General features: G+C 39.6%; 1 protein-coding gene and 1 non-coding gene across 2 annotated transcripts in view; one reads left to right on the forward strand and one right to left on the reverse strand.

Moving 5' to 3' along the window:
• SNX3 (sorting nexin 3) overlaps positions 1 to 21,693 on the reverse strand; it is a 49,606-nt gene extending 27,913 nt beyond the window's left edge. Inside the window, exon 1 of the mRNA XM_040474320.1 lies at positions 21,235 to 21,693. Coding sequence (XP_040330254.1) covers positions 21,235 to 21,396 — 162 coding nt within the window. The 5' untranslated portion in view covers positions 21,397 to 21,693. The remainder of the gene's footprint in view (positions 1 to 21,234) is intronic.
• LOC121030160 (U6 spliceosomal RNA) lies at positions 16,388 to 16,494 on the forward strand. Its single transcript, XR_005790091.1, has one exon. It is a non-coding gene; the product is annotated as a U6 spliceosomal RNA (small nuclear RNA).
• Positions 21,694 to 21,952: the final 259 nt, after the last annotated feature.

The raw sequence follows: 21,952 nt of genomic DNA on the forward strand, positions 1-21,952 counted from the left end.
TATAATACGAGCAACTAGACAATGATATTAAATACTATATACATGGCATGCTTTAAATGTAGAGACTGACAGCAGTGTCATTACAATACTTTATTCCTTTCATAAAGCCCCACAAAGAGTGATTACTGTTCTAATAACCCGAAGGTACTCAAATCACTAACACAAAACCCTTTTATTAGAAACAGTACATAACTCTCTCAAGAACCCTCATGATAAACTACTGGAAAGAGCACAGGTCACAAGAGGAGTTGTAACTTGTCATCAAAGATTTCAATACATTATTAAGTCTGTATAATTCAAAAAATTTTCTTGCCAGCATACTCTCTTTAACTGTTAGGTATGCTCAGTGTTGGCAGTGGGGTGGGGGGTTGGAGAACAGGGTATTCTGGTTCTGTCCCTCATAATTTAAGTTCATTTCTGAGTACCTGGTCTAGCCTCTTTAAAAAAAATTTTTTTTTTAATGCTTATTTATTTTTGAGAGAGAGAGAGACAGAGCATGGCAGGGGAAGGGCAGAGTGAGAGGGAGACAGAATCTGAAGCAGGCTCCAGGCTCTGAGCTGTCAGCACAGAGCCTGACATGGGGCTCGAATTCACAGACTGCGAGATCATGACCTGACCCAAAGTTGGATGTATAACCGACTGAGCCATCCAGGCGGCCCAGTCTAGCTTCTTTTCTCCTCATACTTTCCTTTCTCTGCCGTCTCCTCTGAATTGTGAAGTTTGTAAGAAAAGGAAATCATTCCAGATCCTTCACTTCTAGCTCCCAAACCCTACTTGGAAGTATGGCAAATGATACATTTTAAGTCATAACATCTATAAGTATTAATTATGAAGTCTCATAAGCCACTAATGTTACCTGGAGTGCTAAAAACAATACAGAATAAAAGGCATTAATTGAGAATCTACCATGAACACTAAGTACATGGACATGATCCCTGATTTAGCAGACTTTATACAGACAAGGATAGGTAAGGGTAAGGACAGAGAAATTAAGAATAGTAGGATACCATGGGCAAGCTTCTGTAAGACAGTACACAGTTTGGGGAGTACATTATTATGAAAAAGACATGTATACACAACCTTTCAAAGCTAATAAAAATATTTTCTAGGTATACTTTTATGTATACATCATTATGTATGAAAAAACTTCCAAGTGTAGATGTTCAATTCTGTAGATAAAGAGTTTAAAGTCCCTGCTTTTTCCACTCACCAGGATATTCAAGGTTCTAGTGAGTACGGTTGTATCTTAAGTTTAAACTATTGTTATTCCACTTTCAGTGGAAGTTTCTGACATGCTACATTATGGGGGGGGGGGGAGGGAATGCAAGCAAATATATGTGAGTGTATATATTCATTCAATGTTTCCTTTGTACATTTCTAAACTTAGCATAGTAGGAGTTAATCATAAATTTGTGATACCATTTCTGATTTCTGGAAGCAGTAAGAAACAGATAAATTACTCAAACAGACCTGGGCTCAAGTTCTCCTCTGGAACTCATAAACAGTATGACCATGTCAAGTTACTTTCCTTCTCTAAATCTGAGTTGCATCATCTTTAAAATGAAGATACTGCCATTTACCTCAATAATTAAAGAGGAACTACTATTACTTCACACATTATCACTTATTGGCTACCTAGTGTAGGGCAAATGTCATGCCATATGTCACATTTAATCCTCTGAAGTCTCATTTTATGGCTGAAGAAACTCAAAATGTGGAATGAGGTAATTTGCTTAGGGTCACATGCATACAAATAGGCAGAGAGAGAGGGAATTCATGTTCAAGTTCAAAGTTCATGCTCTTAAGGCACACTTATAGTACCTAACCCAAACCAGATGTTAAATAAATAAAACTTTAAAAACTCCACTAAGCATCTAATAAGTACCTAAACTACTATGTGCAAGAAACTAATACTTGATCAAGAAGCCTTTAAAAACACTTGAACATTGCACAAAAAGTGCTTCTGAGCACACATAAGTTAACATTAAAAGCATAATAATATTAGTAAGATCTCTTAAAAATATGAAATCTCAAAGAAAAGTATAATGTAAAAAGGTAAGGGTGGGGGTGCCTGGATGGCTCAGTTGGTTAAGCATCTGACTTCAGCTCAGGTCATGATTTCATGGTTTGTGCTGACAACATGGAGCCTGCTTTGAATTCTGTGTCTCCTTTTCTCTCTGCCCCTCCCCAACTCATGCTCCATGTCTCTCTCTCTCTCTCTCAAAAATAAAAAAAAAAGTAAACATTAAAAAAATTTTAATAAAAAATTTTAAAAAGGTAAGGGTAGGGTCACCTGGGTGGTTCAGTCAGTTAAGCGCCAACTTCGGCTCAGGTCATGACCTCATGGTTCATGAGTTTGAGCCCCACATTGGGCTCTGTGCTGATAGCTCAGAGCCTGGAGCTTGCTTTGGATTCTGTCTGTCTGTCTGTCTGTCTGTCTCTCTCTCTTCCCCTGCCCCACTCATACTCTGTCTCCTTCTGCCTCTCAAAAATAAATGTTAAAAAAAAAAAATTAAAAAAAAAAGGTAAGGGTAGAGCTGCTGGAATGGTGGAGTAAAAAGCTAATAAGCAAAGCCTCCCCCTCTACAAAAAATCAGTGATAAAAACTAGATGAACGTGTTGGGGTGCCTGGCTGGCTCAGTCAGTTGAGCATCTATCCGACTCCTGATTTAGGCTCAGGTCATGATCTCATGGTCTGTGAGATCAAGCCCCACGTTGGCTCTGCAATGACAGCGTGCAGCCTGCTTGGGATTCTCCTTCCGTCCCTCCCTCCCCCTCTCTCTAAATAAACAAATAAACATTAAATACAAAACGAAAAACAAACCTAGGGACACTTGGGTGACTCAGTAGGTTAAGCACCTGACTCTTGGGTTTCAGCTCAGGTCATGATCTCACCGTTTGTGAGTTTGAGCCCTGTGTAAGGCTCTGTGCTACAGCACAGATCCTGCTTGGGATTCTCTCTCTCTGCCCTCTCCCCCCTGCTCTCTCTCAAAAGAAAAAACAAAAACAAAAAACAAAAAACAAAAAACCTAGACAAACATGTCAAAGACAACCCTATCAGGATTCTGAAAACTGACTAAAGACCTATAACAAATTGAAAAACACTTATTCAAGAAAAAATAGTGAACCTCAGGTAAGAACAGTGAAGTCTGTGCTGTTTTAACAGCTCCATCTGTGGTAGTTTTACCAGTGGGGTTAAACCAGCACCATCACTGCCAGAGGGGAGTGACTTGATTAAAATAAGAATGCAGAAAAGTTCCAGATGCAGGGCATATTGTTGAGAACAATAGGGATCTTGGTGGCAAACAAGGGGAAGGCCAATATTGCAGCAGCCAAAGATTGACTTTGGACAATTCCAAGGTTGACTAGGACAAGAAACAAATCAGCAGATTTGATGGAAGCTTATCAGAGATGTCCTAAGAATGGCACAACCATGATGGGCCTTAATTAAGTTCCCTCTTATCCCTGGTGGTCTGAAAGGCTGTGTCCTTGCACAAAACTGCATGCAGACTCAGAAAAGATGGCAAGGACCCTACTTATCTACACATCTCTGGCTGTGAGGTCTTTCACAGATACAGAAGAGCCATGGACATGAGAAGACTTGGCACAAACTAAAAGTTAGAACTTGTAAACGGCCTATGCTTTGAATTCATTCCTCAACCTACATACGAATTCATTCCCCAACCTACATACAAATTCACTGTCAAAGGGCAGAAGCTTTCATGGCTCTAGGTGTTTATGCACAACCTCTGACCAAGTCACTGGCTGACCATTAAGTTATACTGATCCAAGGGTGACCTCTAGGAAACCAGGCTTAAAAAACAAACAAGAATTGTGGGGGAAAAAAATCAGATATTAGCAACAGCATACTCCAGACTTCATGCAGGCAGGTCCTTAAAAAAATAAAGATACAGTAACAGACCCTCTCCCAACTGGAGAGGGGCGAGAGGTGACATAACTCATGAGTCTCTATTATCTAAAATGATCAGCTTAACAAAAAAATATTATGAAACATGCAAAGAAACAGGAAAGTGTATTCCATATACAGGGAAAAAACAGAATTGTTTTCAACAGAAACTATCTTGGGACACCTGTGTGGCTCAGTCGGTTGAGCATCTGACTCTTGATTTGGGCTCAGGTCATGATCTCACGGTTCATGGGACTGAGCCTTGCATTGGGCTCTGTGCTGACAGTGTGGAGCCTGTTTGGGATTCCCTCTCTCCCTCTCTGCCCCTACCCTGCTCATTGGGTGCACTCTCTCAAAAAAAATGAACGTTAAAAAAAAAAAAAACAACTCTCTGAAGAGGTTCAGATGTTGGACTTAGCTGACAAGGATTTCAAAACAGCTAACACAATAAATATGTCCAAACAACTAAAAGAAACTATGCTTATAGAATTTGAGGAAATAATGATGACAGTGATTCAATGAATAGAGCATCTCAACAAAGAGATTATAAGGCAGACTCACATTGGAATTGATGGAGTTGAAAAGTGTAGTAACTAAAATTAAAAATTCACTGGATGAGCTCAACAGATTTGAGCTGGCAGACAAAAGAAATCAGTAAATGACAGATCAATAAAAATTGTTCATTCTAAAAAACAGGAAGAAAACAGAACAAACAGCCTCAAAGACCTGTGAGACGCCATCATAGAAACCAACACACATGTAATGGGAGTCTCACAGTAAGAGAAAAAACAATAAAGAATGGCCAAAGACTTCCCAAATGTGACTAAAATCTTTAATCTACACATCCGTGCAGTTCCATGAATTCCAAGTAGGAGAAACATAAAGAGATCCACACGTACCCATCATGGTCAAACTGTTAAAAGCCAAAAACCAGAAAATCTTGAAAATGGCAAAGAAAAACAACTCATCATATATAGGGAGACACACAGTAAGATTAACAGATGACTTCTGCCCTTAAACAATGGAAACCAAAAAGCAGTGGAATATTCAATTCCGAAAGCTAAAAGAAAAACAACAAAGAAATCTATATTCAGTGTTAGACAGAAATGTGATATGGGAACCCCTGCTGTATACACCTCCCATATGTGTGTAGGTGAGGCCTATGAATATGATGGAGGTCACTTCCATGATTAGGTTACATTTTGTGGCAAAGGTGAAGGGCTTTTGTAGATGAAATTAAAGTCCCTAATCAGTTTGACTTTGAGTTCATCAAAAAATGTTTGGGTGCACCTGACTTAATCAGGTGAGCCCCTTAAAAGAGGGTTTCAGTTCCCCTGAAATCAAGAAAATTTTTCCCGTTGGCCTTGAAGAGGAAGGCCACTATAAGTTCTACAGCTACAAGAAAATGAATTCTCCCAACAACCATGTGAGCCTAGAAGGAATCCCAGGCCTTACAGGAGACCACAATCCTGAACAACACTCTGACTGTATGCCTTGTTAAGATCTGAGCAAAGGGCCCAGCTAAGCCATGCCTAGATTTCTGACTTACAGAAACAGGCAAGGTAATATTCTGAGGTGCTACATTTATGATAATTTTTAATGCAGTAAAGAAAACTAATACATCCAACAAAACTATCCTCCAAAAATAAAGATGAAATAAGACATTCCCAGATGAACAAGGATTGAAAGTTAAGTAGATCTGCCTTACAAGAAATACTAAAGAAAGCCCTTTAGGCTCAAAAGAAATGATAATGGATGTTACTTGGGTCCACATGAAGAAATAAAGAGTAGCAGTAAAGGTAATTACACAGGTAAATGTATAAATGTGCTTTTCTCTTTTCTTCTCTTAGATGATTAAAAAGAAAACTGCATGAAACAATTATAAACCTGTATTGTTGCCCCCATAACATATAAAGATATAATACACATGACATAATAGAACAAAGGAAGGGGGAGGAACTAGAGGTATATTGGAACAAAGTTACTATATTTTACTGGAATTAAGTTAGCATTAATCTGAATTACACTGTGAAAAGCTAAGTCACTGTAATTCCTAGATCAAACACTAATAATTTTAAAAAGAATTTTAAAGGGTCTTAGGAATTAAAACCTAGAAAATATCTATTTAACAAAAAAGCAATAAAGGAGGAATAGAAAAACAAAAATGTGACATAGAAAGTAAGTATTAAGGAGTGCACTTGTGATGAGCACCAGGTGATATATGGGATTGCTGAATCACAGTACTGCATACCTGAAACTAATATAAACATTGTATGTTAACTAGCTGGAATTAAACTAAAAACCTGAAAAAAAGAAGAAAGAAAGAATCAAATGTCAGAAATAAACCCATCACACCAGTAATTTCACTAAACATAAAATGATTAAACACTTCAATCAAAAAACATATTTTCAACCTGGATTAAAAACTAAGATCCCGGAGCGCCTGGGTGGCTCAGTTGGTTAAGCGTCTGACTTCGGCTCAGGTCATGATCTCACGGTTTGTGAGTTCGAGCCCCGCGTTGGGCTCTGTGCTGACAGCTCAGAGCCTGGAGCCTGCTTCAGATTCTGTGTCTCCCTCTCTCTCTGCCCCTCCCCCTCTCATGCTCTGTTTCTCTCTGTCTCAGAAATAAACATTAAAAAAAAAAAGTTTTAAAAACTAAGATTCCATTATAAACTGTCTACAAGAGACACATTTAACATTCAAAAACAGAAATGGGTTAAAAGTGAAAGGTTGGAAAATAATATTGCCTACAAAAATCGTAAGAAAGCTGGAGTGACTATATTAATAACAGGTAAAATTGACTTTAAGACAAGATAAATGAATAAGGACCAAGATTCTTGTTAAAGGGTCATGAAGAACTGCTTTCCTCCCCTGCTTTGGTAATCTGAAAGAAAAGACTACCATATAAACTTAAACAACTATCCCTCCTCCATTATTTCTGTTTCCATGGTTTTTTTATAATGATAAAACACACATTTTATGTTACAGAATATACATTTTTAAGTATACAGAATTCTTTTTTTTTTTTAACGTTTATTTATTTTTGAGACAGAGAGAGACAGAGCATGAACGGGGGAGGGTCAGAGGGAGACACAGAATCCGAAACAGGCTCCAGGCTCTGAGCTGTCAGCACAGAGCCCGACGCGGGGCTTGAACTCACCGACCGCGAGATCATGACCTGAGCCGAAGTCGGCTGCTTAACCGACTGAGCCACCCAGGTGCCCCTCAGAATTCTGAAGCATTAAGTACATTAACATTGTTGTGCAACCATCACTACCATCCACTGCCATGTTTCAAATTTTTTTTTTTAATGTTTATTTTTGAGCGAGAGAGAGAGAGACAGAGTATCAACAGGGGAGGAGCAGAGAAAGAGGGAGACACAGAATCCGAAGCAGGCTCCAGGCTCTGAGCTGTCAGTACAGAGCCCAATACGGGGCTCGAACCCACGAACCGCAAGATCATGACCTGAGCCAAAGTCAGATGCTTAACCGACTGAGTCACCCAGGTGCCCCTATCCACTGCCATGTTTAAAACAGTATACTCTATAATATAAGAGATTCTGAAGAGTTTTGGGAGAAAATGCAGATTTGGTACTGTATGTCAGAAAACCATTTACTGAAATCGGTACTTTTTTTTTTTTTAAAGTAAACTCTGCCCTAACCTGGGGCTCAAACTAACAACCCCCGATATCACGAGTCACATGCTCTATTGACTGAGCCAGCCAGACACCCCCTTCTCTTTTCTGATAGTGCAATAGAAAGCTAGAGCCAACTCAATAATAATAGTAATAATAATAGTAATAATAACAATAACAGTTAATATTAAATAAGAAATATTTATTTTTATTTATTTTTTATCTGAGAGAGAGAGAGAGAAAGTGCACGAGTTGGGGAAAGAGGTGGGGGGTGGGGGTGGGGTGATGGAGGGGATAGAGAATCTTAAGCAGGCTTCACATCCAGCTCAAAGCCTGACCTGGGATCTTACCTGAGCCAAAATCAAAAGTTGGATGCTCAACCTACCCAGCCACCTAGGCACCCTAATGAGACAGTGTTTAAAGTCCATAACACACATCATTTAATTCTCATGTAACTCTAAGGAACATACTAACACTGTCATCTTTAGGATGGAAAACAGGTTCAGAGGGGTTAATTGCCCAAGGGCACTCAACAGGCTGGGCAAACTGGGATATGAATTCACATTCATAATTTAAGTGTTCTTAGATAAACACTATCCCCCAAAGAACAAAAACAGTGGAAATTCTAAAAAAATGGAAGTCTATGCTATAGGGGTGCCTGACTGGCTCAGTTGGAGATGCACACAACTCTTGATCTCAGGATCATGAGTTCAACACCCACACTGGGCACTAGGATTACTTAAAAAAAAAAAAAAAACCTTAAAAAAAAACCTTAAAAAAAAAAATGCTGGGGCATCTGGGTAGCTCAGTCAGTTAAGCATCCAGCTCCTGGTTTCAGCTCAAGTCATGATCTCACTGTTCATGGGTTTGAGCCCCGCATCAGGCTCTGCGTTGACAGGGTGGATTCTGCTTGGATTCTGTCTCCCTCTCTCTCTGCCCCTCCCTCTCCCTCTCAAAATAACTAAAAATAAACTTTACAAAAATTTTTTTTAAAAAAAGGAAGTCCATGCCATGCAGGTATGCAACAGTTTTGTTCCTCTGCTACAACCTCCCCCGCCCGACCTCCTCCCCACACATATAATATTCAAGTCTGTTTCCAGTTCTTTTCTACCATCACTGGGTAGGGAAAGATAGCCTCAGATGCTTAGACCAACTGGGAGAGAAGTCTAGCTTCCCTGAGAATGAAATCAGTCAAAACCCAACAAGAAATGAGGACTGTTAGTGAGGTAGGGGTATGGAGCCCTACACAGGGACTGATGGAGAATGAGAACAACAAAATGTAGTATCAGGGCAAGTGTAGGGATTAATAGTAATAACAGCATATATAAATTAAGAGAATAAAATTTCTCGGCACATTCTGACACAGAATGTAGAATTTCTGACAATACCGATAGCAAAAAACTGCCAAGATGTCTCTGAAACCACATGATACTGATAAACTGTGCTCTCTCAATAAAGTCAGGTGAATACAGAACAAATGCTAATGAGAACCACAAGCCATCAAAAATTGCCAAAGAGTGGCACAAAAACAGACATCCAGATCAATGGAACAGAATAGAGAACCCAGAAATGGACCCACAAACATATGGCCAACGAATCTTTGACAAAGCAGGAAACAATATCCAATGGAATAAAGACAGTCTTTTGGCAAGTGGTGCTGGGAAAACCGGACAGCGACATGCACAAAAATGAACCTGGACCACCTTCTTATACCATAAACAAAAATAAACTCAAAATGGGTGAAAGACCTAAATGTAAGACAGGAAGCCATCAAAATACTCGAGGAGAAAGCAGGCAAAAATCTCTTTGATCTTCGCTGCAGCAACTTCTTACTCAACTCGTCTCTGGACACAAGGGAAACCAAAGCAAAAATGAACTATTCGAACCTCATCAAAATAAAAAGCTTCTGCACAGTGAAGGAAACAATCAGCAAAACTAAAAGGCAACAGACAGAATGGGAGAAGATATTTTCAAATGATGTATCAGATAAAGGGTTAGTATCCAAAATCTATAGAGAACTTATCAAACTCAACACCCAAAAAACAGATAATCCAGTGAAGAAATGGGCAAAGAAGATATCCAGATGGCCAAACGACACATGAAAAAATGCTCAACATCATTCATCATCCAGGAAATACAAATCAAAACCACAACAAGATACCACCTCACACCTGTCAGAATGGCTAACATTAACAACTCAGGCAACAACAGATGCTGGCAACGATGCAGAGAAAGAGGAACTCTTTTGCACTGCTGGTGGGAATGCAAGCTGGTGCAGCCACTCTGGAAAACAGTGTGAACGTTCCTCAAAAAATTAAAAATAGAACTACCCTAGGACCCAGCAATTGCACTACTAGGTATTTATTCAAGGGATATAGGTATGCTGTTTGAAAGGCGCACATGCACCCCAATGTTTATAGTAGCACTATCAACAACAGCCAAAGTATGGAAAGAGCCCAAATGTCCATCGATGGATGAATGGATAAAGAAGATGTGGTATATATACATAATGGAGTGTTATTTGGCAATCAAAAAGAACGAAATCTTGCCATTTGCAACTATGCGGATAGAACTAGAGGGTATTATGTTAAGCGAAATTAGTCAGAGAAAGACAAATATCATATGACTTCATTCATATGAGGACTTTAAGATACAAAACAGATGAACATAAGGGAAGGGAAGCAAAAATAATATAAAAACAGGGAGGGGGACAAAACATAAGAGACTCTTAAATATGGAGAACAAACAGAGGGTTACTGGAGGGGTTGTGGGGGTGGGTGGGCTAAATGGGTAAGGGGCATTAAGGAATCTACTCCTGAAATCACTGTTGCACTATATGCTAACTAACTTGGATGTAAATTTTTAAAAAAAATTGCGGAAGAGGGGTCCCTGGGTATCTCAGTCAGTTGAGCATCCAACTTCGGCTCAGGTCATGATCTCGCAGTCTGTGAGTTCAGGCCCCACATTGGGCTCTGTGCTGACAGCTCAGAGCCTGCAACCTGCTTCGGATCTGTGTCTCCCTCTCTCTCTCTCTGCCTCTCCCCTGTTCATGCTCTGTCTCTCAAAAATAAACGTTAAAAAAAAAAAATTGTTGCAACAATTCAACAATCTTTATAACAACCACCAAGAATTTAAGTTAGGAAGTTATAAAAATGGAAGTTCTCTAGGACATTTCAATGAATCTACATCTGAAGCTGTTTTTGCTTCACAGCTTGTTCAATCCTTTGCAGCCAACACGGACTCCTCACCAACTTCAGGTATTTAAGAAAAGAAGGTATTAAAGTGTATAGTGCGGAACACTGATTTACGAAAGTGCTTTAAAATCCGGATGTAATATCCACTGGTGAGTTGCTTTTAGTTTGCCTACATGAGAATTTAGTCATAAAGACTTCAAAATGTTTTAATCCAACAGACTTTTTCTGAGGCCCTCATAAAAAACCCTTGAGGAAGTGGGGCAGGAAGGGATTTTGGGAAGCATTTCCTCTTCACTGGCCACAGCAAGGCCTGTAAGAGACCCAACTTCATTGCAGAATAGGAAATTACTTCAGGGGCCCTAATGTAAATATCCTGGGAAGGCCTTGGGGCTCTCTACAGACCTGAAAGCAAATACAACTGAAATCTGTCTGAACCACACAGATTTTACATCTACCTGTACAGGACTGAAGAAAAGGGAAATTCTATGCATTCTGAATGGCACCATTTACTCTCATCCCAGTTCTTTCGGTTAAGCTATATTAAGCTATAGTCTCACTACAATTTATAAATGTGTGCTCAATTTCCTAATATAAAACCATTATCCTACAAAGAAAAGTCTGTAACCTTTGGCTGGATGAAGAAATTTTCTCTTTTGGGGCACCTGTGTGGCTCAGTCAGTTAGCATCTCATGAACCATGAGATCATGACCTGAGCTGAAGTGAGACATTTAACTAAGCCACCCAGGTGCCCTCCTCCTTTTTTTCTTAAAGCATTAGAGATTTTTTTCATACATCTTTAAAAAATGTGTTTGTTTTGAGAGAGAGAAAACGTCATGCACACGTGAGCGAGAAGGGGAGGGGCAGAGAGATAGGGAAAGAGACAGAATCCCAGGCAGGCTCTGCACTGTTAGCATGGAGCCAAATGCAAGGCTTGATCCCATGACCCTGGGACATGACCTGAGCCAAAACCAAGAGACAGATGAGCCCCCAATTTTGTCTATCTTAATCAGCAGAGAACAGGGTGTGTTTGAAATCAGTGCATGCTTGGAGTTTGGCACAGGGGAACAGTGAACAGACTATGGAGGGACCAATGACTACAAACACAGTGAAAAGGGGCAAAAAGGTTAAAGAAATTCAGGAGAAGAAGCCCTATATATATACTGGTTCCTTTATATATGAACCATCCTGTATATTCAAGGCCAATTATCACTTATAATGAACTAACAACAAGTCAACTTTCATTCCAGGGAAACTGGACAAATAGATGTCTGGAAGTTTGAATCTAACACTTTGATTTAAACAGCCCTACATGGCTAATGGCTACTATGTTAGAACAGTTTTAGACAAAGGCATATCCAAAATTCTAGTGAAAAGCAAATCGAAGAACATATTCCTTCTAAATAATCCACTGAACTTTTATTCATAACTGATGGCCTACTCCAACCTATAAAGCCTTTCTCACTTTTATGAATGTTTTACCAGATTTTGTATAATTAGAATTCTTCTACAATGCTTCCTTAGCTTTGACATTCTTGAACTTTCTTCATATAGCAGCTCTGGGTGCCTTACATATTTGATACATGTATTTTTTAACTTCATAGCCTTTCATTTATTTAAAAAAAAATTTTTTAAGTAATATCTATACCCAGCATGGTGCTCAAACTCACAACACTGAGATCAAGAGTTGCATGCTTTACTGACTGAGTCAGCCAGCTGCCCTTACTTCATAGTCTTCTAAGTTGGATTTTTAAAATCTATCCTGTCACAAATGGATCTGGATTTTTTAAAAGAACAAATTATTCCTGCTCATTATAAATAAATGCCTGAAGTTAACATGCAGGTTTCTTTTCAAAACAGAAACCAAGAAACAAACAAAAAAAAATGTAACATCAGAAGAAATTGTGTAGTTATACATTTATCGCCCGAAATACTTAAATATATTTTAGACTTTGAGACCTGGAATCACAAGTTGCTAAAGTCAAAGTATTTTTCTCCTAATGTGTGCAGTAAATCGAAGATATTATTGCTTCCAAGACCTTGCTTGGAATTATGGAGGGTCAGAGGCCTAATAATAAGCATGACACCTTTTCTGAGTTAAATTGTAACCAAAAGCCAATAACCTACAGTATTCACCATATAGTACTCATAATTTTACATTTGTCTAGTTTTAGAAGTTGGTGCCTTCATATGAGAAGGCATAAGATCACAAGGATAAACCACTGTATCAAAGACTATGTGGTTCCTTTCTCTTATACTCAGTTTAAAAGAAAAAAACAAAACTGCACTGGTTGTTTAGTGGTATTAATCTTGACCTATACCTGAACAGCTAAAGTGACTTCGTCTTTTGGTAATTTTCTATTCAGTTTGGAAAAATAATTCTCTACAGCCTATTTAAGTAAGGTACCCAACTTTTTTTTTTTTTTTTAAGTAGACCCTAAGCCCAACATAAGGCTCAAACTCACGACCCTGAGATCAAGAGTTGCATGCTCTACCAACTGAGCTAGCCAGGTGCCCCTCTTTAGTTAAACTATGAAATATTTTTGACTTTATAATGAGTTTACATATCTTAAGTCATTGCATTTGTAAATTTAAAATTTTTTTTTCAACGTTTTATTTATTTTTGGGACAGAAAGAGACAGAGCATGAACGGGGGAGGGGCAGAGAGAGAGGGAGACACAGAATTGGAAACAGGCTCCAGGCTCTGAGCCATCAGCCCAGAGCCCGACGCGGGGCTCGAACTCCCGGACCGCGAGATCGTGACCTGGCTGAAGTCAGACGCCTAACCGACTGCGCCACTCAGGCGCCCCTTCATTTGTAAATTTAAGTAGACTGCACTTGTCAAAATATTGGGTTTTTAAAAATGTTTATTTATTTTTGAGAGAAAGAGAGAGCATAAGCAGGGGAAGGGCAGAGAGAGAGAGGGAGACACAGAATCCGAAGCAGGCTCCAGGCTCTGAACTGTCAGTGTAGAGCCCAATGCGGGGCTTGAACTTGTGAACCATGAGACCATGACCTGAGCCAAAGTAGGACACTTAACTGACTAAGCCACCCTGCCACACCTATAGGTGGCAGGTGTGGGAATAATTTAAGGAAAGCCAAGCAAACGTAGATGCTTTTATCAGTGATAAAATCAAAGTCTAAAGAGCAAAGAATTAGAAAGTGCCCATTCTGATATTATGAGACACAAAATAATTTTATAAAAATTATTTTAAGTCTTCCTATGATTCTCTGATAAGAGATACTGATCTCATTTATATTCGTGGCTCAAATTATATACTCATTCAATACCATCAGTTAAAATGCTAGTCCTAACTGCCTACATAGTTTTATACAGCCATTAAAGAAAAGAAAAAAAAAGGTTAATCATCTATTTTCAGTATCTCTAATCCAACCCCAATCCCGTGGTACACCCCTGTATCAGATATGCCATATCTTCATGTTTGTCTCCTTTCTCAACTCATCAAAATTAATTCTCAGGAAGAGATCAGAACTCATTCACATTGAAGACTGTCAAAACTAATGAGAAATCAATTTTATTTCTTACAAATCAAATGAACTCTCTCTAAACTCTGAAGTATCAGGCACAGACCAAAAAAAAAAAAAAAAAAAGGAAAGAATGAAGAAAGATTATCAGAATGTTGCTAAAGCCACACCCTACAGGAACTAATCCCAATCACTTATTCGCTACTGTGGCAAAGCAAAGTACAGTGTTCTCCCTATCTTCACAAGGCTGCCCAGATAGACTAAATTTCCCAGCTTCCTTTGTGGGAAAGGGCATTGGACAGGAATATGCCTTCCCTTGGCTACAAGATGGATGTGATGCTGGAAACAGACAGTCAAGTCATGTACCAGCCCAGGACTGCCCTTGAGACCTCTCATGTAAAAAAAATAAACTACTGTTGAAGTCTCCATGAGAACGGCCCAAACTGTATCCTAACTGATACAACCTTTCTTGCAAAAGCTACATCAAATGTCCCACTTTACCATCATGTCAAAATTCCTAGGCTCTAAATTAAGTATTTCCTTAAGGAAGTAAAACTTTGGTTGAAAGCCTCAAGTCATCTAACTAATAAATCAGTAAACAGCTGTACCAAGATTATAGTATTGCTTTTCTTGGACACCATCTTTCTTATCTGATATTCAAAAAATTGCTGGGTCTGATTATATAAAAGCAACACAATATGGTACAACATCAAAGTATCTAAAAACAACAGTTCAGCATTTTTCTTTTTTGTTTTTTAGTAAGCATGATTATGATGGTGAAGAGAGGGAAAATCTCTATGAACAAAGAATCACCAAGATAGCTAAAGGTTAAGTGCTTTTAGATCGTTCCACTTTAAAGACAGAACGGCAATACTAATAAAATATAGTAATTTCTTATATGGATATATATTTTGCATTTTCTGAACTCCCAGCTTACCTCCATGATTATTACACAGTGATATAGACAAGGATGGTGCAAGGGGGAAGAGATCTGTCTTGGCCGAATACAGTAAAATCCTCCCCCCTTCTTCCCAAAAAGCTAAGCTGTACAAGTTGCTATGCTTTCAGCTATCTAAATTGCCTCCCCTCCAAAAACAGTTTTCTATCTTTGGCAAATGTCATTGGTTTTCCTCTCTGCTCTCGGATCTCTGTCAGGATGCACTGTTTTGTTTTGGTTAGTTGTTGATTTGTTTATTTCTATTTATTTAGAATTTGCCTTTTTAAATCCCATCATGGCTACCAATCACTGTGGTTCCATATATTTTTCTCATACTTCTCAGAGACAGAGAGCATGGTGCAACCAGGAACAAGCCTTGCTGTGTACCAGTTAAGTGCTCTTGCTGGGGTGCTTTTTAAACTCCCACTTTCCATATCCCACCCCTACCTAATGAAATGAGAATCTCAACAGTGTCCAAAGCTCCAGGTGAATATTCACTACAGGCTCTGAAGGTCAGAAGAATCTAGATTCAAATCCAAGTTCTGCCATTTAATACCCATGACTTTGGGCAAGTTACTTAACCTTCCTAAATTTCACTTATTCATAATGTCACTATGCACCAAGCGCAGTGCCAGGTGTTGAGTAAGGGTGATAATGACAGTCCCTGTCCTCTAGGAGCTTATACTGGAAGATACAGGAACTAAAGGAAATCACAGACCAGCAAACAACGTAATCCCAATAGGGCTACAAGTGCACACAAGAAGGAAATCCAGTCTAAATTCTAAGGATGAACAAAATCTCTAAAAAGGTGACAGTAAGGCTAAAAGCCCTACAGGACAAGTAATAGTAGCCAAATGAGGCCACTAAAGAAAAGACTGTTTTGTTTTGTTTTTTTAAGATTTTATTTTTTTAAGTAATCTCCACACCTAACGCGGTGCTCAAACCTATAACCCCAAGGTCAAGAGTCACATGCTTCATCAACCAAGCCAGTTGGACACCCCAGAAAGACTGTTTTTAACAGCAGAAGAAGTGTATAGATACAAGAGGCCTAGATAAAAGAGAATTCAGCTTCTTCAGGAGATACAAGTAGTTCAGTAGGACTGGAACAAAAAGTAAGAATGAGGGAGGGACAAGAAAGGATCAACAGGGACCCCAGCTTTTACATCTGCAAAACAGGATTATTATTTGTTCTCTTTAGTTACCTCAAAGATCACATTATATAGATTTAACAGTGCTCGCTTCAGCAGCACACATACTAAAATTGGAATGATACAGAGAAGATTAGCACAGCCCCTGCACAAGGATGACATGCAAATTCGTGAAGCATTCCATATTTATATATATGTGTATATATATATATATATATATATACACGTACATATATATATATGGCACATATATATATATGGCACAATGCCTTGAACAGAATAAGTACTCAAGTTATAAATTTCTTCTTCAGCTTCAACACACACAGGAAAAAAAATCTCTTTTATAACATCATTAGCCAGTCAACAACACTTTCTCTTCAGGTCATCTCATCAGAGCACAAAATTTAATAGCAAGCTCTTTGCAGTTGTTCTCTCCTGCGTGCATCCGACCTACTGTGGATTACCGCATAGTGCCAACTATGGGATTTCCTTCAAAAGGTTCAGACACCTGAGGATGCTCCAACAGTAGGCTGTTGATAACAAAGGTTTTAATGTACTGTTTTGAATTAAATGAACTGTGGCTGTGAAGCAGTTCTGAACCAGGACCAGAATACTTCAAATCTAACCCTGGCTCTAATACTAGTTAGATAATTTACTTTGGGTAAGAGATAACCTTCTGTGCCTTGGGTCCCTGATGTACTAAAATAAACAATACAGATAGAACAGTCCCTAATAACCCAATATAGCAAGGCCACTCCCTCTTCCCAACTTAAGGGATGGACTAAGTAAGAACAGAATCTTCAAAGCTAGTTATATACCCTTCCTTTTTTTTTTTTTTTTAATTTTTTAATGTTTATTTATTTTTGAAAGGGGGGATGGGGCAGAGAAGGAGACACAGAATCCGAAGCAGGCTCCAGGCTCTGAGCTGGCAACACAGAGCCCAATGCAGGGCTTGAACTCACAGACTGTGAGATTATGACCTGAGCTGAAGTCGGACACTCAACCGACTGAGCCACCCAGGTGCCCCCACATGCCCTTCCTTAACAGAGATACTGGATGTCAACCTTAGCCAGCAGCAAAGATGTGTATCAGACATCTCATGGCCAACTGAGAAAGCTGCATAGATACTGCAGATGTCCTTTGGCACTAAAATACCTTGATTCTTTAAAATATTACTTTGGCCCTTTAATGATACATTCTTATAAATCCTAAAAACAAGTCTAAGAATTAATTTATTTCTCAGCTTCCAACCTGGATATTAATAACTCCCAATTTAAAATGAGAGGGCTCGGGGTGCCTGGGTGGCTCAGTCAGTTAAGCCTCTGACTTCGGCTCAGGTCATGATCTCACAGTTTGTGAGTTTGAGCCCCACGTCGGGCTCTGTGTTGACAGCTCAGAGCCTGGAGCCTGCTTCAGATTCTATGTCTCCCTCTCTCTCTCTGCCCCTCCCCAGTTTGTTCTCTGTCTCTCTCTCTCATAAAACAAATAAAAATCAATAAAGAATCTTAAAAAAAAAAAAAAAGAGTGGACTCACCTAGAGAAAAATCACCAATACAGGTTTAGAATGGCAAACACTATCAAGATGATACTTTTACTGACCATCTTTCTTGTCAAAATGTTTATCAAACTTTACTATTCAGCTCTTTATTTTAATAAGCTTCAATTTTAAAAGGCTACTTCTGTAACTATATGAACTACATGAGGAGTTAAATGTTAGCTAAACTTACTGCAGTAATCATTTCATAATATATACATATAGCAAATCATTCTGTTGAACACCTTAAACATGAATATTACATAGCAATTATACCTCAATAAAACTGGAAAAAATACTAGTACCATCATAGGAAATGTAGTACCTTAAAATATGAAATACTCTACTCAATATTTTTGGGCTTAATATGCAATTTACCACCTTCCAAATGGCATCACAACTTTCTACATGGAATCACACAAAAAATAAAAATTTAAAACAAACAAGCTACTTGGTTAAGTACTAAACAAGACGGCTTCTTCTATGCCACGCTTGCCTCAATGAAAGTATACTTCCATGCCAAGAAAATCTAACAATTTTAGTTAATTCAACTGCACAGTAATACAGAAAATGTAGTTAATTGATAACTGCCTTTTAAATTAGAAGATACCCACATTTAGAAAAAGGTAACTTTTGAACACTTAGTATTATCAGCCAATGCTCAAGAGACTTATGTGCGTTATCTCATTTAGTCTTACAATGTAGGTGCTATTGTTAGCATACCTATTTTACAGAGGGGAAGTGGAACTTAGATTGTGTACCTTATTTGCTAATAAATGATAAATCTATTCTTTGAACTCAGGGCTCAAGAAAGATCCTTAACTTCATTCCTGTTTGAGACAACTGTCTCTGGTTACAACAGAAGATCTTAACTAATTCAAAATCCCCAGAAAATTAAGGTTACATTATAGTACAAACTTCATAAACAGTGACTGAATTTCCCCTTTAGACTTCTCTTTAATATGACAAAATAATTCTAGACCCGGAGCTTTCCTAAACCTTTCATCATTTATGGTGCTCTCTGCTGTACCTACCCATTAGAACAATTTTTAAAAACATTAACAATGTACCAATTATTTTCAAAAGCCCAGAGATACTAATCAAGTGATCCTAATAGTCTTAAACACTACCCTTAAACCAAAAGATAAATGGAGATTGGGAAACTTGCATTCTAAAGTGCCACCATCTAGATAAAATTACTCTGTAAATTAGAGTAATTTCAATCAGAGCCTATAAAATTGAACATTTTTCTCAAGACCAGAATTAGAGAGTAACTAGAAGATAGTTTAAGGGCCCAAACTCCACATGGCAATTCAACAGCAAAATGCAGGAAGTAGGGGCTAGGGACAGCAGCAACAGTTTAGAAAGGCAGTAATAAATAAAATTACAAAATGATTTACCTATTCATCTCGCTGGCCATTCTCCCTTAACACAGATTGTAATTACTCTCAAAAATCACATGCTCCTTAAAACCTATTGTCTTTACTATATGGTATCCTAAGTTTCAAGCTAACACATTATATATTAAGAAAAACTCCAGTGGCATTTCATAAGCATTAGAAACCCACAGTTTTTTAGAGGATACTTGCATTTATGACTATAAACATCATTCCCCCCCAAAAAACCGATGTGGGTGTATACTTTATTAATTCCATAACTCATTAACCAATACTAAAAAAAAATTAGTCTCAAAAATACAAATGAACACTATATTTTAAGTGCCACATCAGCTATTCAGTAAAGTATCAGATGTATTTTTTTTAAATAATAAAGCTATACTAGAGTGTATTTAATACCCTGCACTCAGCAACATAAACACAAAGTTATTAAATGGAGGAAGTGTAGGCAGGAGATTTTGCTTCAGTTGCATGACAGGAAGTACAAGCTATGGAAGTTTAGAAACAGGAATACCAAGTTCTGTTTTAGCACAGGAAAGGAAAACATGGTGGTAAATAAGGGTATAAGAGGAAGTTCTTCTTAGTGAACAATCTGTCATGTATCCAAAATCATACCAAAAGTTTAAAAAAAAAAAAAAAGAAAGGAAGGAAGGCCTTTTTCACTAGGCTTATGTGGTAAAGTACTTCGCTAAGTACACTGGAGCCTGGAGTTTGCAATTTCACTATAATAAGACTGCTTAGGGTCCACATTTTACACATCCAAAGGGACACAAGGGTGGCTTATAACATTAAACAGTTTCATATCTTAAAGTTTGATCATTAACATTTTCATAGCAATACATGATAAATCATTTTTATGTACATAAGTGTCACAATATGAATATACTTAACGCTACTGAACTGTATACTTAAAAAGCGTTAAGATGGTAGATTACAGGTTTTGGTTTTTTTTTTTTTTTAACCACACAGGCCGAAAGTGCACAAGTTAATGAGAAATTACTCAATTTATTTATAGTAACTTGTTATGTAAATTTCGATTACTCTGAAGTGAAATTCTTATTATACTTAATTTTTAGTAAAACAGTTTGTTGTCGTTTTTAACAGCTAGATTCGTTTTATGTAATTAATTTTTAAAGATACTTCCATACACGAGCAAGTTCTTTAATTGTGAACTACAGTGAAAGTGAAGCACTATTCTCAATTAGCATCTTTCAAATCATCTGAATTACTTATTGCCATCAAATACTAGCTATGAAATTATAAGTGTGTTTCTACTTCAGCTGATTCCTTCATTCAGTGAAGTGCAAATCTCGAAATTAAGAGAGCAAGATCCCTAAATGAATAGGCTTTCTTAAGGCAGTTGCAATTTTGGATTGGGAAGTAGACAACACTTGCCACACCTCAGCCTTTAGCACGACTGTGGCCCAGAATGCTAAGGTCAATTCTCCGTTCTCGCCAGGCTCAGCCCTACCAAATTCGTCAGGCTTTTGTGAGCTGCCACTAGATTCTGTTCAGAAAAGTGTACAACCTAGATTACTTTGGTAGCTCAGGAAGGGCCTGGAATAACCAGCTTGGCCACCTCTGGAAAAAGTCTCCGGGAAAAGAAAACTGGGAAAACTTCAACTTTGCGCAAACCCCCTTTCAATCACATGTAGCCCCCCTCCCGATGAAGTACGGCGTTCTCGAAAGATCTACACCTTTCCAACTCAAATGTCATTCCCAGATCAGCTGCTTCAGGGGCAAGCGGCGCTCAACCCACGCCCTCTTCTTCGAGCACCTTCTCCCAGGGCCAGTGCTGGGCTCAGCTCACTCCGCAGCCCCCTTCCAAACCCTACATGAAAAAGGGCCCTGGCCCAAGACCCCGCCCGTGGACAAGGCTGCCCGACCGAGTCAGCCCGGGGCTCCTGTAGCCACCAGAGGGGGTTCGCTAGTGGGTTGGCTGGGGACGACCACGGAGGGCGGGAGGGGGTCTCCCTGGAAGCGGAAAAGACGGCCTCACCTTGACCCTGATTTCGTAGGTGGTGAAGCGGCCCCGGCCGACCCCCACCGTCTGCGGGTTGCTCACATCGATCTCGAGGAAGTTGCTGGGCGGCCCGTAGGCATCATTAAGGTTCTGGGGCTTGGTGATCAGCCGCCGGGTGTCCGCCACGGTCTCCGCCATTTCGCTGCTGCAGCCGCCGCCGCCGCCGCGGACTCCCTCCGCCCCCTCCGAGTTCCACCGACGCCGCCGCTGCTGCCCGCCGCGGGGACACCGGGCTCGCGCACAGCGGTCGCGAAGCGAACGAGCACGTAGGACAGGCGTTCACCCAGCGCGCGAAGCCCCTCCCTGCGTCCTTTCGGCTTCCGCCTCCTATGCCCAGGGGAAAAACAGCTGACTCTCCGGGACGCCACGACCTGGGCTCGGAAAGCCCAGCTGAGGCCGCGGAGGGGGACTGCAGGCTAGACGGCGGAGGGGCGGCGACAGTCACGGGACTTCTGGTCGCGACAGGTTCCGGCCAGACTACAGCGCCCATAATGCACCGGGAGGGCGCGTCGCCGCCTGGCTGCGGCAGAGGTGCTGCGGGACCTAGAAGCTCGGGGGTGGGCGCTTCCTGTCTTTCTGCAAGCAGCTTGGGCTTGGAGCGTTGGGAGGTACAACGGAAATGGTCTTCGCGGCCTTGCTGCGGGGACAAAAGTTAAACGGCGAGTTTTGGAGGGTGTGCCCGCATTCGAAACAA

This window comes from Herpailurus yagouaroundi, unplaced genomic scaffold (assembly GCF_014898765.1).
Source record: "Herpailurus yagouaroundi ecotype Mexico unplaced genomic scaffold, PumYag 139, whole genome shotgun sequence".
NCBI lineage: Eukaryota > Metazoa > Chordata > Mammalia > Carnivora > Felidae > Herpailurus > Herpailurus yagouaroundi.